The 16481-nt window shown below is 42.9% G+C and overlaps 1 protein-coding gene across 1 annotated transcript in view; it reads right to left on the reverse strand.

Annotated features, from left to right (window-relative positions):
- cltca (clathrin, heavy chain a (Hc)) overlaps positions 1-16481 on the reverse strand; it is an 82703-nt gene that overhangs the window by 15012 nt on the left and 51210 nt on the right. The window contains exons 15-25 of the mRNA XM_069910975.1: positions 16203-16366; positions 9970-10095; positions 9483-9625; positions 8212-8446; positions 6135-6257; positions 5561-5706; positions 4707-4890; positions 4430-4622; positions 3882-4039; positions 2561-2725; positions 716-823 (exon numbers count right to left, since the gene is read on the reverse strand). Coding sequence (XP_069767076.1) covers positions 716-823; positions 2561-2725; positions 3882-4039; positions 4430-4622; positions 4707-4890; positions 5561-5706; positions 6135-6257; positions 8212-8446; positions 9483-9625; positions 9970-10095; positions 16203-16366 — 1745 coding nt within the window. The remainder of the gene's footprint in view (positions 1-715; positions 824-2560; positions 2726-3881; positions 4040-4429; positions 4623-4706; positions 4891-5560; positions 5707-6134; positions 6258-8211; positions 8447-9482; positions 9626-9969; positions 10096-16202; positions 16367-16481) is intronic.

A 16481-nucleotide genomic window follows, 5' to 3' on the forward strand; every position in this document is an offset into this window, starting at 1 on the left:
AAAAGTTTAGACGGCTAAGGCGGGCAAGGCTACCAGCCTCCATTCTGTCAACTTTTTACAGGAGTTCAATCAAAAGTGCGCCAATCAACTGCATCCCAGCGTGATCTGGTTGCTGTTAATCCACAGGACCATAAAAGGGGCAGAGAGGATCACTGGGGTTTTGCCCTTCTCCTCACACCAACCCTCCCCCCCCACCGCCCATAGATGAGATTTACTGAGAATGCTGTTTAAAGAGGGCTCACAAAACTCAGGGGGGATCCATACCACCCCACGTGCAGCATCTTCCAGCAACTGCTTTCAGGAAAGAGATACAGAAGTATCAGAGCTAGGCAGATAAACAGCTTCTTTCCACAGGCAATGAGACTGCTAAAGCAACTCTCCAGGACATCCTAAAATATTCTTAATAAATAGTAATCTACTGTGTATATGCATTATTTGTCTGTAGGTGTGTTACGTCCGTATGTGTGTTAGCCCCAATCTGCACCGTGGACCGGAGGACGTTATTTCATTGGGTTGTACAGTACAATCAGATGACAAATAAACTTGAGGAAAGATGAGCAATTTCTAAATACAATCTACAAAGTCGATTTGTTAATTAAATGCCACGGTCTAATTTGTAATAATATTGTTAGCAAAAGTACTCGATTTTTTTTCAAGGCTTCCCCAGATGACATATCCAGTGGTCCAAGCCTTTTCCCAACACTGCATGCATTACCTGATAGTAGTTGATTAGTTCCTCCAGTTCATCAGCATGCACAACAATGTGGAGACCACACATCTGAGCCAAACGGAATTCCTTCCCTTCAACGCACGCAAAGCACACCTGAAAACCCAGAAGAACAGAATTAGTGGTGGATCGAGAACCCCATGTCAGAATCAATCGTGAAGTGAAATTTCTTTCCTACTAAGTGGAAACTGAAATTTTGCACTAATATTTGAAGTTGCAATGCCGTTCCCTTTTTAATGATATTCAAGAGAGAAAAAAGTATCTGACATTTGTAGGGAAAAGACCTTTTTAAAGATTAAGGGCACTTAAGGATTCAGCAGTCACAATGTGACATTAAAAAAAAAATCACATTTGACACATTGGCTAGATTGAAGTTGTCACAAGAAGGATAGAGAAGGGTGCCCCAGTTGATGTAATGTATTTTGTTTGAGAATTTGTTGCACACAAAGAGACTAAAAATTGGAACTTGGCATTGGGGTAAAACTGACAGATTCAAGATGTTAACGACAGAGCAACAGCAAGCACAAAGTGGTCGCACTGAGCTTGAGAGTTTGCCTCCAGTCTGCAGAAGGCAACCGAAAATGTGGTTCTGGACAAAGGAAATTAAGTCCAGTCTACCCAAGTATTTAGGAAAGTTGGAAGTAAAGGATCAATTTACCTTTTCTCACGCATCCACCTCTATCTGGCCCAGTCGCATCCCCCTGCTCAACCAAAACTTGTCCACAGCATAAAGTGCATTTCAGGAGGACTCCGCCGTGGAAAGATTAGGAAGTACTGTATATGTATATGTCAACGTATAAGACAGTATTTAAACCTTAAAAATGTCACCCCAAAAACAATGATCGTCTTGAACGCCAAGTATAAAATCCGAATCTTGATATCCTGTGGTTTAGTGTCCCCTATGGTGAGGGAGAAAAGCACAATACTCGCATAACTCCTACCATCCTATCACTAAATATTTTTTGACTGAAACTTGCATTTAGGAAGCTGGATTAATGATAATGTTATTTTAGAACAATAAAAATTATTATAAACCTAACATACCTTAAAATAGCAGCAGAGCAAACAAAGTGAACAGCTGCCATTTGCAATAGTTGCCGAACAGCGAAGCCTCAGCGTTTCCCCACGGGCCCATCTGCCCAGTCTGACTGCTGTCAGCTCCATACAGGCTTTAAATAGCCTGTTAAAAGAGCCGACGGTGGTTTATTTTAAAATATGCTAAATAAAATTTCAACCTTCGCTGGGTAATTTGCTTTTAAGATCTTGTGACAGCATCACTCCACTGGTCAGTGGGATGGTTACTAAAGGACTATTGGGGCAGTAAGCTCTCAGCGGTAAGTGCAACTTGGGGCAATCTTACACAGTGGGTACAGCTCAAAACCTACATTTGTAAGTGGAAATTCTGGGGTCATCTTGTACCTCAGTAATGGTACCAACAGGACAGTAGCAGTCACAGATCTGAAGAGATGGTGACAATCTCTGCTTATTCTTTCTCGAGCAGTAAAACAATTTGGGCCTATATAGGTGTAGTGCAGTTATAGGTCCTTTCAGCCAACGAGCACGCAATGCCCAATTACACCTGACTGACCTACAACCCTCCGCCCCCCCCCACTCCCCCACCGTACGTTTTGAAGGGTGGGAGGAAACTAGAGCCCACACAGACATGGGGAGAACATAAAAACTCCTTACAGACAGCGTGGGATTCAAACCCTGGTCCCGATTGTTGGTGCTGTAACAGTATTGCTCTAACTGCTGCGCTAAGTGTGCAGCGACATGTCACTGATGACTCCAGATGTTTGAAGTCAAAGTATTAGCAGAGTTCACAAAGTGTACCTCCTTCCAAGTACGAGTACTGTTTGCTTTGCGAGCACCGTCCACTGCAGCCTGATATTCTCCCAGGTGAACCAGAGTGGATGCCAAGCGACCAAAATTGGAGACGTTGTTGTACAGCAACTTGGCAGCTTCATACATATGCTCATCGTAGCAGCGATCACCAACCTGCCAGCAAACGGCTTGTAAATGAAAAGATCAAAGCGAAGCCCAACATCAAACCATCACTGAAACGTTACTTTGTACCCTGAAAAATGTTACCGTGACCACATGTTACTTGGTCAAATTCAGTAAGAATCTCGGGGTCAAGTACAGAAATTAGGACGGCTAATCAATTTTTTTAAAAAGCCCAAAATCAGGAAGTATTAAAATAGGGAAGTTATGATGCAACTTCATATGGAGCTGACGAGGCCACACCTGGAAGGCTAATGACTCCCGATTGGCCCTTCAGGTAAACTCACAAATCACAACTCTAAACCTGGTACAAGACGTGGAATTAAATTTACTCTTACGGAATTTTTTAAATATTTTCCTCAATTTTTGACTCAAGCACAAATGATGCTGCCTCACACAGTGGGGCAACAAATCTCAAAATAGCCTTTTTCTGGGGTGGGGGGGGGGAACAAACACTTACTTGGATACTTACATACTTGGATTGGATTCACTAGATAAGATTGATGCATGAACAGAAGGAAAGTTTATCCTAGGGGAAAGCACATGGTCAAAGCAGAGGGTCATTCCTCCAGTTCTCAACATTCCCTACCATCCCTACCAGAGGGTATAGTTTCAGGATTGGGAGCAATCCTAGGAAGACAAACAGGGATTTTGTCCCAAGGTCATGACTCAAGCTCCCGACCCACGAGTACAGAAGAGGGAGAGTTGCTGAACATATTCAAGGCAGAGATGGATGACAATCTAAACAACGAGTAATATAAACAATGAGTGATGGGGTGCGGGAGGTGACATCAAGGTAGAGATCAGATCAGCCACAATCTTATGGAATGGTTAGAAGCACGAGGAGCTGATGGCCAAATCCAGCCCATGCTCTCACCAGAGCTCATTCCTCACATTATCCAGTTTTAAATGGGGAAAACAAGACGCATCAAATGGTTAACACCAGGAGCTCTTCCACACACACTTGTGGAAGCCCCGCCAGCAGATCTCTGCCAATAACTGGACTTGCTGGTTTTGATTAAGGAAAATAAAATGGTCCCTGGTCAAGGTATTTTCTATTTTAAATCCTCTGAACTGAATACACAATAACCAAATCCCATTTGCACACACCTTGCTTGCTGGGAGCTCGGAAATAAATACATGTACTTACTTGCTGGATATGTGCGTTGTTTGGCCCATTGATAAACTCCTCCAACTCTGCCAACCGATTCGTCTTTGCCAATGCAAAAATAAGTTCTGTCTCCACATAGGACTCCCGGGCCTTCTTTCTGGCCATCTGCAGGTATTTAACAAGGTCCTCCCAGTTCCCTGATGAGAAAAACTCAAGGCAATTAGCAGTGTGTCCGCAATCCTTGTCCTCCAGCTCAGAATGGATTAAGGCCATGAGTCGACTCCATTCCCCAGCAACATTCTCCCCACGTGCCCATCAATTCCTCAAACCACCCACACAAGAGGCAACCTAACCTAAAAGCACAGATCTTTGTGACATTAGAGGCATCCCAAGCACCCCGGAAAATCCACAGGGTCACAATATGCAAACTCCACACACACAATACCAGATGTCGGAACAGAACCCAGGTTGTGATAGTTGGGAGACCATTTTGCTCGGGTGTGCCATTACCCTACAGATGACAGAGATTTAAATTCTAAATCTTAAAGGCTTAGTTACAATGGAACCCAATCAATTGAAAAATGTACCGCTTTTGTTGGCTGCTTCTACAACCTCCATGTAGGACGAAGGATCATCTGCCTTGATGTAGGAATCAATGGCCTCTTTAACCATTTCTTTTTGCAGCTGGGCTTTAGCAAGTTGGCTCCACACTGCAGGCTCATTGCACCGTTCAGCAAATTCATAGGCACGGTCGAGATTGCCAATGTGTTCAATCAGCACCTGCAGAATGTGTTAACACTGTTTATCTCCCTCGAACTGCCCAGGTTCTACCATGCGTGAGCCACTCAAGTTCCATCATCCTACCTGCACTGCAGAGGTGTTCACATCAAACTTCCGGAAAATAGCGAAAGCTTCTTCAAAGAGCTCGTTGCTAATGGCAATGTTGGCGATATCAGGGGCATCGTAGTTGTCCAGGCGGTTTATGTACTCCATCACACGGGTCCGGTCAGCTTTGATGGCAGTAAGAATCAACAAGTTCTGCAGATTTCTGTCAAGGCAGAAAGATTAATCTTAGAAGCAAAGTTACCAAGACCAGATTTTAAGACCATGACCCTGAAAAAAATCTTTTGCTGGAGAACAGGAACGCCAAATAGATTTTCTGTAAAACATTTATTCTCTCTTAATTCAAAAATATTTACCACTATAATTTTTATTAACATGCTTGTTTAGTCACAGCGAGAAAGAATTTCAGTGCACGTGTACATTATACAGTGCATATGACAATAAACTCATTAAACAGAATTTACTTTCATTTCATTTCAACTGGCAAAGTGTACAATAAGGGTTGTGGACAAATAAAAATGTAAACATCCCCATCTCATTGGCAGTGTCCAATTACACATCTATCCTTAATAGTACAAAAGAATGCAATTGGGTACATTGAGGTCTTTCACCCATCAACAAAAGATTAATTGCAATTTACCATACAAATATACCAATTTTGTTCTCCAAAAATAAAGTTCTTCATTTTAATGGCCTTGTAAATTAGAAAATCCAGTGCCCTTCTGAGTGCATGACAACAAGACATCATCATTTAAGCACTGGTGGGTAGTCAGTCTTGGGTCTCTGCAGCCAGTACTGTTCCACAGCACAACTGGAACGAGTCTGCAAACGATACAAGTTAGTTACCAGGTTAAAATGCATGTTCACCTATTTACCTGTGCTCACTGAAAACAGAATTGTCCAGGACAATTTTCTCCAACAATTCGATGAGTTCGTTGGGAAGGTCTGCAGTCATGAAAGCTTTCACAGTAACAGACACCTCCTCAGGATCCTGTGTTTCTGACAGAGCAGTCTGCACCACCTGGGGAAAAACAAGCAGCTCAAGCTTTGAACCACATACCCACCAAATTACCCAAATAATCCATGGAGGTCAGGTAGCTACAAGCCCAGCTTTTCCACTATCTGAGGACCTCAAACTGGTTGGCGACACCATGAGTGGTGGTAGCTCGTATCTCAATGAACCACGGTCACGGTACAAAATTTACCCTCTGCTCGTAATTCAAGATAGTAAGCCATGAATGCTTCGGAAAGATGTACATTTCAGAGTTTCCTGAACAAGTTATACTGGTGGATGCCAGAGAGCAAACTGCAATATAGATGTAGTTTCAGGATACAGTACGTTTACCACCACACCGCCCCACGCAACATTTAAAAACCATTATATAGAACTGGCCATGTGCACACTACATGCTGGTGGAGTTCAGGTACAAAGTTGTCACTGATTCTTACTTGGTCAATGAGTGGTCTTCTGTACGGATTAGTTTCCTGCAGGACATTTGCCCAGAGCTCGGGGTCTTTCCGGCGAACCAAGTAACGAGATAGGCTTTTGAACAGAGAATTCTCATTGCATACCTGTCATGGAAGGAAAAATGCACAGCTCAACTTCAAAGCAAATCAGAACTGAACTTTTGTCAAACTTGTTTGCTCAAGTCTCAAAATTAAGCTGCCGACTCAGACGAAATTAAATTACGTGCAGACAAAGGTTGGAAACCATATTCAAGATGAATTCAGCAATTTAAACTAAACAAGTGGCTGTATTCTTCAGGAGGCTGGAATCTCAAGGCACATACTAAAAACACAAAAGTCTACAGACACCGTTGAAGTAAAAACTGTTGGAGAAACTCAGCAGGTCAAACGGTGTACTTCATGAAGGGTTCAAGCCCAAAATGTTGGTTATGTATCTTTATCATTGCTATACATCCGGTACCGCACGGATGGCAGTCTCTTCAATCTGAGGCGCCTGCAAACTCACACCAAGACACAAGAGAAACTTGTCCGTGAACTACTCTTTGCTGACGATGCCGTTTTAGTTGCCCATTCAGAGCCAGCTCTTCAGCGCTTGACGTCCTGTTTTGCGGAAACTGCCAAAATGTTTGGCCTGGAAGTCAGCCTGAAGAAAACTGAGGTCCTCCATCAGCCAGCTCCCCACCATGACGACCAGCCCCCCCACATCTCCATCGGGCACACAAAACTCAAAACGGTCAACCAGTTTACCTATCTCGGCTGCACCATTTCATCAGATGCAAGGATCAACAAGAAGATAGACAACAGACTCTCCAAGGCAAATAGCCTTTGGAAGATGACACAAAAGAGTCTGGAAAAACGACCAACTGAAAAACCTCACAAAGATTAGCGTATACAGAGCCGTTGTCATACCCACACTCCTGTTCGGCTCCGAATCATGGGTCCTCTACCGGCATCACCTACGGCTCCTAGAACGCTTCCACCAGCGTTGTCTCCGCTCCATCCTCAAAATTCATTGGAGCGACTTCAACCCTAACATCGAAGTACTCGAGATGGCAGAGGCCGACAGCATCGAGTCCACGCTGATGAAGATCCAGCTGTGCTGGGTGGGTCACGTCTCCAGAATGGAGGACCATCGCCTTCCCAAGATCGTGTTATATGGCGAGCTCTCCACTGGCCACCGTGACAGAGGTGCACCAAAGAAGAGGTACAAGGACTGCCTAAAGAAATCTCTTGGTGCCTGCCCCATTGACCACCGCCAGTGGGCTGATGTCGCCTCAAACCGTGCATCTTGGCGCCTCACAGTTTGGCGGGCAGCAACCTCCTTTGAAGAAGACCGCAGAGCCCACCTCACTGACAAAAGACAAAGGAGGAAAAACCCAACACCCAACCCCAACCCACCAATTTTCCCTTGCGACCGCTACAACCGTGTCTGCCTGTCCCGCATCGGACTTGTCAGCCACAATCGAGCCTGCAGCTGACGTGGACTTTTACCCCATCCATAAATCTTAGTCCGCGAAGCCAAGCCAAAGAAGAAGATACTGTTTGACCTTCTGAGTTTCTCCAGCATTGTGTTTTCACATACTAATTCAAGTTGGCTTCCCAATACAGTAAATTCCCTGGTATCTGGACCTACAGGGGTTGGTAGATGCCAGATGGGTGAGTTTTCCGGTTGTTTGAATGGAGAACTGTTGCGTGAATGGAGAACTGATGGCGAGGCACACCAATTTTTTACTTCTGTATTTCTGCCCATTTTGTTTCCACTTTTTTTTTGCTGGTTGCATGAGTCACAGATAACAGGGATTTTACTATACAGCCCAACGATGCCACTTCAAGAGAAAACTTTCCTTTAGTACCAAGATAATTGTTACCTGGATCAATATTTAACCCAAGCAGCAAGTTCCTAGTTACTTAAACTAGTCTGGGTGCATCCATCCACATAATACTCGACTAGTTAGCCACTTCATCGACAGCCTGATTTGAAGTAGTTTTATGAAGGGCCATGGGCCAAATTTATATTTGCTTCACGTTGGACTATTGCAAAACCTCCAGCATCACTCACATTGATGAGCTCCATGTCACATTGGCCTCGCTCATAGGCCACACAAGCCAGATGGGGGTCCCTCTTCTCGCAGTACTTGCCCACCACTCTGCTATCGTAGTATGGATTCTCCCGGAGGAAACGCTCGGGGTTGTTGTTGCTGTCAATATAGATTTTCGCAAGGGCATTGTGAGTGGCAGGTTCCTCACAGCCTTCATGAATGCGAGATTCCAGCCAGGGTAGCAGCAACTTCAGCCTGCAAACAAAGGTGCAAATTTACAACTGTGATAATCCACTATTATTCCCCTACTCCACCTCAATAAAGCAACAGAGCCCAACACCAGTTAGTTTGTTGGAAGCCAAAATCCAAATCAATTCATCCTTTTAATGGCATTTGGTCTAATTTAGCACACTGATTAATCTGGCACATTCAGCACAGACTTTGTGGGCTCAAAGGCTTGCCCTGCTCTGCAATGTACCACATAAACATTCAATTGGAGAAGGAGAAAGATTCATTTCTTCTCAGGCACTAAGCTCCAGAACCCAAGCACAGGTTAACCAAAGAGGTCTTCGTTTCAATTAGCAATCGCGCCAATTTGCACAAAGTTTACCAAAACGGACATCAGATTACTGTACAGACTTGTGTAAAAGTAGACCTCATGTAAAAGACTGCCTATTTTTAGCCAAAAAATTTGGAATTTTCTATATCTCGTGTAAAAGTCGACCCTATTCTCTCACCTTGGCCCCAGCTCCACGCAGGACGGAGCTCCCAACGCCTTGAATGTGTTCTTCTGCCTTGTCCCCTCACCTACTGGACCTCCTGATGCCTCCAGTGTGGACACCCACCTTGTCCCCAACCAGGTGCCCATTGGAACTCTCGACGCCTCCACCATGGACTCATGCCTCAGCCCTGACCGCCCAGCCATCAGAGTTCCCGACGCTTCAGACAACGTACATCCCCCAGTCCCAACTTTCCCGTGGTATGACGTGTGTTTTGAAGCGCAGACTTTGGATTGTTACTTTAATTCATTGTGTTTTTGTTCTTTATTTGTTTAGATGATCATTTGGACTTCTACTACTGATATGGTATTTTAGATTCTAGTGATTTCAGCCCTTCAAAAGTAGTATGCATGTAATAGCGACCCAATAAATTTAACATTAAAAGCTCTGAGCAAATCCTTCCAAAGTTCAATCAAAGTAAAAAAAACTGAATTGTGTCTGCAGTATTTGGAGTCAATCCACTCGACAAGATTAAACCTAGTCATTAGTTATGGGATAGAACAGCTTGATACCTGTTTCTTTTCTCTACTTCAGCAACCAGCTCATCAGTGGAGAATTGTCCACGTACAACAAGTATCAGATTCTTGATGACATCCTCGGAACAATCCACATCAAGCAGCCCTCCAACTACAACAGGCAGACGACTTGGGTTCACCTGCACAAGCATAATTAAGTTCCTGAGACGTTCCAGGTACAACCAAGGTGTGAAAAAAGTAGCTAAGACAGACCCCTGACACAGGCAGGACATGGACATGACATGTCAATAAATTTGCCAAACCCAGACAATTTTTAGTTTTTATTGGGAAGTATCAGCTGGAGACGGATTGCTGCTGTGAGCAAGGATACAAGTCCAACCTGGACAATTTCACGAGTTATGTCCAAGTTTGCAAATCTCTTGGACATAACATTTTCCAGTAACCACCCCTATAAACCACTTGACAAAGGATTTACAAAAGCATCTCGCCCCGCCACCCCCACCCCCAAAAAGAGTTCACTCACCTTCTGGACATAGATCTCAATGTACTTCTGCAGGTTGTTGCGGTACAGATACAAGACCAGGTCGTGCACAAAGTCAAAACGATCACAAACTATAATCAGTGGCAGTTGGTCCGTCAATTTGGCCTCCTGGAAACAAAATACAGTGAGTAGCTTCAGAGTTCTGCTCCATGAACCATCTGTTTTGCTATCGACAGAACCATGTCATTAGGATACAATCTTATAAAGATTTGCAGAAAGACTGCTGCTTTTCTCCAATTGTGGAAATATTTAGTTAAATTCTAAACATTCCCATTTACATCTTGTAGTTGTACAATAAAATTTTTAAAAGATAGCAAATGCAACCTAGACATATCTACATAAAGAGAGGCCTATGGAGAACAGGGTTCACACTGTATTTGGCCTTTTATACAATCTACTTATTGATTAATATATTAATCTCAAGCTTTCAAGTAAAGGTCAAAAGAAATTTAAACAGAATCCAAGATGTTAGCAAAAAGCGACTCAACTTATCAAACTAAGGTGGGCGAGGAAGGCTCAAAGGAGTCCAAATGCTTTGATGCTATAGGGCAACGGAGGGATATGGATCATGTGCAGACAGAGGAGATTTGGTCTAATTTGGCCTTGCATTCAGCACAGTCTTCATGGGCCGAAGAGCCTGTTCCGGGGCTGCACTCTTCTATGTTCACAAGAGGGCACAATTCTTGCATTCCAAACAAACTCAGAAACAGGCAGTTTGTACACATGTTCCTCTTAAAGAAAGATGCTAACTATTAATAGGTTCTAAAAAAAGCCATTAGCCTACTTCATCTTAAATGCATCTTTGCTCTCATCGTTCCTTTAACACAAGGATATGGCTGAGCAAGGAAGACAGATTCTGCTTGCAACAGTTAGTGGCCCTGTACCAAATCTGTAGCCATAAATGTAAGCAAGGCATGTCCATATTTTACCCTTTTCACACACTGTCCAATTCCTTTTTACTGGCAAACCATATTAGATGCATTAAGATAACAAACCCAAAGCTAATGCAGTGATCTTTAAACTTGCAATTACTGCAGGAATAGCACTCTGGGATAGGGAAGCAGTGTCACAGAATTGGATGGGATTTTAACCGAGGCCTTGGGAAGCATTTTCCCTCTGTATTTCAGCTTTTATCTGCAGTAAACCAACTCCAAGTCCTGTGCCCCAAACCTCAATGGCCTATTTCTATCATCAGAATGAACCGTCCTACAGAAAACTTTGCCAGATTTAGTGTTTAACAGTGACACTTCTGCCATTTAAAATGGTCATTTTGATGCTGAGATTTCAATGAATATTACATGCCAGATGTAAAACTTTGAGTTCACCAATACCTCCCTCAGGACTCTGTGGAAAAGAAAGGCAATATGATGGTAACACCAAGACTCATCCAAATGAAGTTAAAGAATTTGATTAGCTACAATTCTGCATCTACAATAAAACCGATGAAGTAGTTGTCAAGAAAGAGGTTCTACCAGCCTGCACCAAGTCTATCATTAACCTGGCAGTTCAAAGCTCACAGGCAAAATACAGATTGTCAAAAGACAGCTGTCAATATTAACAAGCCTTCGTGAATCAAATTAGCCCCAAATTGCTCAAGATGTCCAAAGAAAATTCCATGGCCGATTGAAATCCTCAACTAATCCCAACTACAGATTCCAATTCGCTTTCTCACTCATCTAGGCTGAAGAATTCCAAGGTTCTTCCACCCGTGAATGTCCACTGCTGCTTAAAATGTTAACCATCTGCCCATTCGGAACTGATCAAATGAATTGCAATCATGCATCTCCATACCCACTGGTGGGACTGTAATGGAAGATTCTAACCTGTTTTTTTTAAACTTGCAGCTCTGGGTTCTGCAAGGCTGAGAACCTGCTTGTGTTTTAGAATCAGCAAACATAAGCTAAATTCCACCGAGGGGCCAGAGATGCTGTTATCTGACGAAAGGACATCTGTGTACCAAGAACATTTAATCTTCCTGCTTGTTTTGGTCACAGACTGTCAGAGGCCTAGCCTTGATGCAAAATAAACCATTGTATTCGAAGTGATAAACTGAAAATTATGTTATTCGTTAGAAGCCTAGCATGCTAGCTTGCTCGCTTATCTTTCTTGCTGTGCTGGGAATAGGTGCTTGGGTAAGCAGTTTTTGGGTAATATAAGCCACGGTCCCGCTGCTGAAGTTTGAAACCCTCCGAGAGGTGGCAACATCTCTCAGCAAGAAGAACTTCTGGAGTCCAGCCAACATCCTGGTCAGGGGAGGTGGAGAAGCTGCTACCGGCACCCTGACAATCTACTACAAGTGTGCAGTCGTTGCCTCGCTTCGGCAGTTGGGACCAGTCCAAGCGTTGATAAGTATAGTGTGAATTCAGCTTTAGATTTAGTAATAAAGCCTTGTATAAACGGAACTGCTCTCGGTGTGTGTGTCTATTTTCTTTCGGTAGCTCAAACACTGTGACCAATCTAAAACGAACAAAATGAGAGGTACAAGTTTACCCAAGACAGGTAGACGCAACCGAAATCCTAACATGGCCTTTCCCCTTCATTGTACTTGTAAACAAGCCAGCTGAGTTGGACAAAGGTGGTTTTCTTTTAAAATGTGGACCAAGGGTTTTTTGTTACCCAGTTTAAGATACCTCATCAGGCAAAAAGAATCATTCAAATGGCTTTAGTGTAAATATATCCAATGATAAATTGGCTGCTGCTCAGATTAGCATTCATGGCCCATTCCCAATGATCCTTTAGTGACTTGCTCAGCAATTAATCAGTCAATCATTCTGCTGGGTTGTCAATCAGCTAAGCCAGCGATAGCAGAATCAATTCAGATATTAACTGCTTTTCTGATGCCCTGTCATTGATCCTAGATTCTTATTCCAAGAGAATGCATTCCCCAGACAAGATGATGGATTTGAATGTTCCTCAATCAGTAATCCAACTGTCTGGATTAGTCAATGAATTTGCCAAACCCAGTCAATTTTTAGTTTTTATTGGAAAGTATCAGCTGGAGATGGATTGTTTTCATTTTATCATTGCTGCTGTGAGCAAGGATGCAACCTGGACAATTTCACTAGTGTGGATAAGTTTGCAAAGACAAAAAGGTATCAAACGCATCAAGCCTGCTCACAATCAAGACAGCTTAGCTTTTTAGATTTATTTTTGAAGTACACCCAAGTGTGAACTAAATCAGTTTTACCAAAAAGTCTGCGAGAAAACAGCATGACAAAATTATTCTGCTCAGTCAGGATGCCTGGTGATGCAGAATACATTTTAAATATTATGTAAATTGGCAGATTTCTGGAAGATCAAGCTCGTGAATCTCAATATTTAGCTGGTTTTAAGTCACTCTCCACATCCAAGAGCACTATCCTGCATGAATAAAGGATTGAATCTGCTGAAACAAAGGGGGGAGGTTGGGAATGAGAAGAGGAAAGAGGTCACCTGCATTGTAAAATTTACCTGGTACATGTCCTGCCCATTCCAGATACAATGAACAGCACAAAAGACAATACGTTCCATCAGGAGCTGGTCACCAAATTCATCGTCAACTGATAGCAGACCAAATTTACATTCTCAAAAAGTACTGGAAGAGCAAGTTTCTGAAGTTTTGTTCTATTACCACATGAAGTTTTATAAAACTTCAGTGGCTGCTTTTGCTGCCAAGGTGAGAAACGGTCAAAAACTTTGATAGGGAAAAGGAGGAAATAGGATCTATATAATGTTTTGAGTAGCTAATTAAACCAGGAGGGGTGAAACAAAAAGCAGTTAAACTGCAGCTACAAAGCTGCGACATCTCCAATCTTAATAGATTCATGATCATTTTGAAAATAGTTCAGATTTACTGAGGTAACAAAGTGCATCAACGAGGGCAGGGCAGTAGATGTCACATACATGGGCTGAAACCCAATGACAAGGTCCTACATGGCAGATTGATTCACAAACGTTATGGTCCATGGGATGCTGGGCAAGGTGGAAAACGAGATCCAAAATAGGCTGACAATAATAGGTGGAGGACCGGTTTCGTGATTGGATTCCTGTGACCAGGTGCCCTACAAGGTCCAATGGGTGGACCCAAGCAGTTTGAAATGTGCATGCATGACTGGGATGTGGGAGGCAAGATCAGCAGTTCGATGATGTCAAAGATTGGTGGAGTTGTTGATAGTGTGGAACGTAGTATTGGGCTGCAGAGTTGACAATGTGCTGGTGAAATGAGCTGAAAAATAGAAGACGAGTTTATTCCAGGTAATGTACACCTCCAACTGTGTGGTTTGGTATGACAATAACACTCTCAACAAATTTGCTGGCAATTCCACAGTAGGGGGTTGTTAAAGAAAGTCATCATACAGGATAGAGATTGAAAACTTGGCTGAATGATTGACCAATAACAACCTTGCGCTCAATGTTACCAAAACCAATGGGCTGATTTTTGACTTCAGGAAAGGAAAGCTCGAGGAATACAATCTAGTGATCATTTGGGGATAAGAGAAGACGGTGAGCAAATTTAAGTTCTTGGGAGACATAATCTTGGAGGATCTTTCCTGGACCCAACACACCAATGGCATTGTGAAGAAAGCACGGCAGCACCTCAACTTCCTCAGGAATTGGTGGAGGTTTGGTACGACACCAGAAACCCTGGCAAATTTCTACAGAGGTGTGGTGGAAAGTGTGCTGACCGGCTGCATCACAGTCTGGTATGGGAACACCAATTCCTCTGAGCATAAAACCCTCCAAAAAAGGTAGTGAATGCAGCCCAGGACATTACAGGGAAAACCCTCCCCACTAATTATATCTACAGGGTACACTGCCATCAGAGAGCAGCAGCAATCATCAAAAACCCACCCCACCCAGCACACGCTCTGTTCTCGCTGCTGCCATCAGGAAAGAGGTATTGGTGCCACAAAACTCGCACCCACCAGGTTCAGGAACAGCTGCTTCCTCTCCACCATCAGACTCCTCAACAACAAACTCAATCAGGGGCTCATTTAAGGATGCTCGTGCACTTTTCTTTTTGTTCTCTGCATATTGCCCAGTTTGTTTACATTCGTTATCTATTTACACTTCTTTGCTTGTTCACATGTTTATTTTTTTACACTACCGATTAGTGGTAATTTTGCCGCACCCACAGGTAAAAGGAACCTCAGGGTTGTATATGATGTCATGTATGTACTCTGATAACAAATCGGAATCTGAAATCTTGGGAACACTATCGAGGCTCGGATGTTCACCGAGTACAATGCCATAGTTCCTTGAAGGTGGCATTACAGTGAGACAATACGTCTAGTAAGGCATGTGGGATATTGGCCTCTATTGTTCAGGGCATTAAATGCTGATGGTTATGTTCCAACTTTATAATGTTGTTCAATTAACAAGGTTTGTTAAAATCTGACACAGTACTCCAGTTCTGTTCTGGTGACAAATCTACAAAAGGATTTGGTAGGATTGGAGAGGCTATAAAGGTTAATTAACATATACAAAATTACAAGGGATATTGGGAAAGTTTTTGCAATCTACCCCAACACAGATTGAGGACAAGCAGATATGATTTAGAAGGGATGTGGGGGCCTTTATCCAGAGTGACATGTACCTGAAACATACTGCCTGAGTGGTTGAAGCTGAGCTGCTGACAACTGTCTCAATGAGCACTTGAATCACTTCGACATCAAGGACAATGGACCAAGTGTTGGGATTAACATGAAAGAGTGACCAACAGTCAACATTCACTAGTTCAGCTGAATGGCCTGTTTCCATGCTGTAAGATTGAGGATCATCAATGCTCGAAGTCTTCATGAGGTCAAGCACATTTATTCATAAGCTTGAAGCCTTAACATTTGACTGCAAATCAACATGCAAAGACAAAAGCAACTGCAAATTTCAAACCACTATGGCTACAAAGCAAACCCACAAGCCAAACGTGTGCATTTTGTGCAAATTGGCAAGGGTTCTGTCAGCACCTGGAATAAATATATGACATTCTGTTATTAAGCTATTTTGTAGATCCCACGCCAATTCGCACAAAATTAAATTACACGTTTTAATCAAACCACGGGCACAAATGTCACGGGAGCTTCAAGTGGAAAACAGTAGGCAACCAACAGGAGGTTTTGCTTGTAGTTTTAAGTATCCAAATAAAATATTTGCTGGACATAAAGTAGCTGGCTGGCATCATTACAATTTGCCAATTTTATGGAAGAGCTAAAAAAAAAACCCACATGAAAATAGTTTACCTTGAGGAAGTTCTTCACACGTTCTGGGTCATAGCAATTACTCTCACGACAGATTCTCTCCACCTCCTTGATCTGACCGGTTTTGCAGGCAGCCTGAATGTACTTGAAGTGAACCTCTGGATCTTGACTGAAGTTTACAATGGATCCCAAAAAGTAGAACAGACCTTAAAAGAGAAGTTTGTTAAATTGCATTGCTTGTTAAGGGAGCTGCAACTTTCACCCAATGCCCCTGGACAAAAGCCTCCATTTGCATCAAAAGTTTTAGGTTATTTTTTAATA

This window comes from Narcine bancroftii, chromosome 14 (assembly GCF_036971445.1).
Source record: "Narcine bancroftii isolate sNarBan1 chromosome 14, sNarBan1.hap1, whole genome shotgun sequence".
NCBI classification, from domain to species: domain Eukaryota; kingdom Metazoa; phylum Chordata; class Chondrichthyes; order Torpediniformes; family Narcinidae; genus Narcine; species Narcine bancroftii.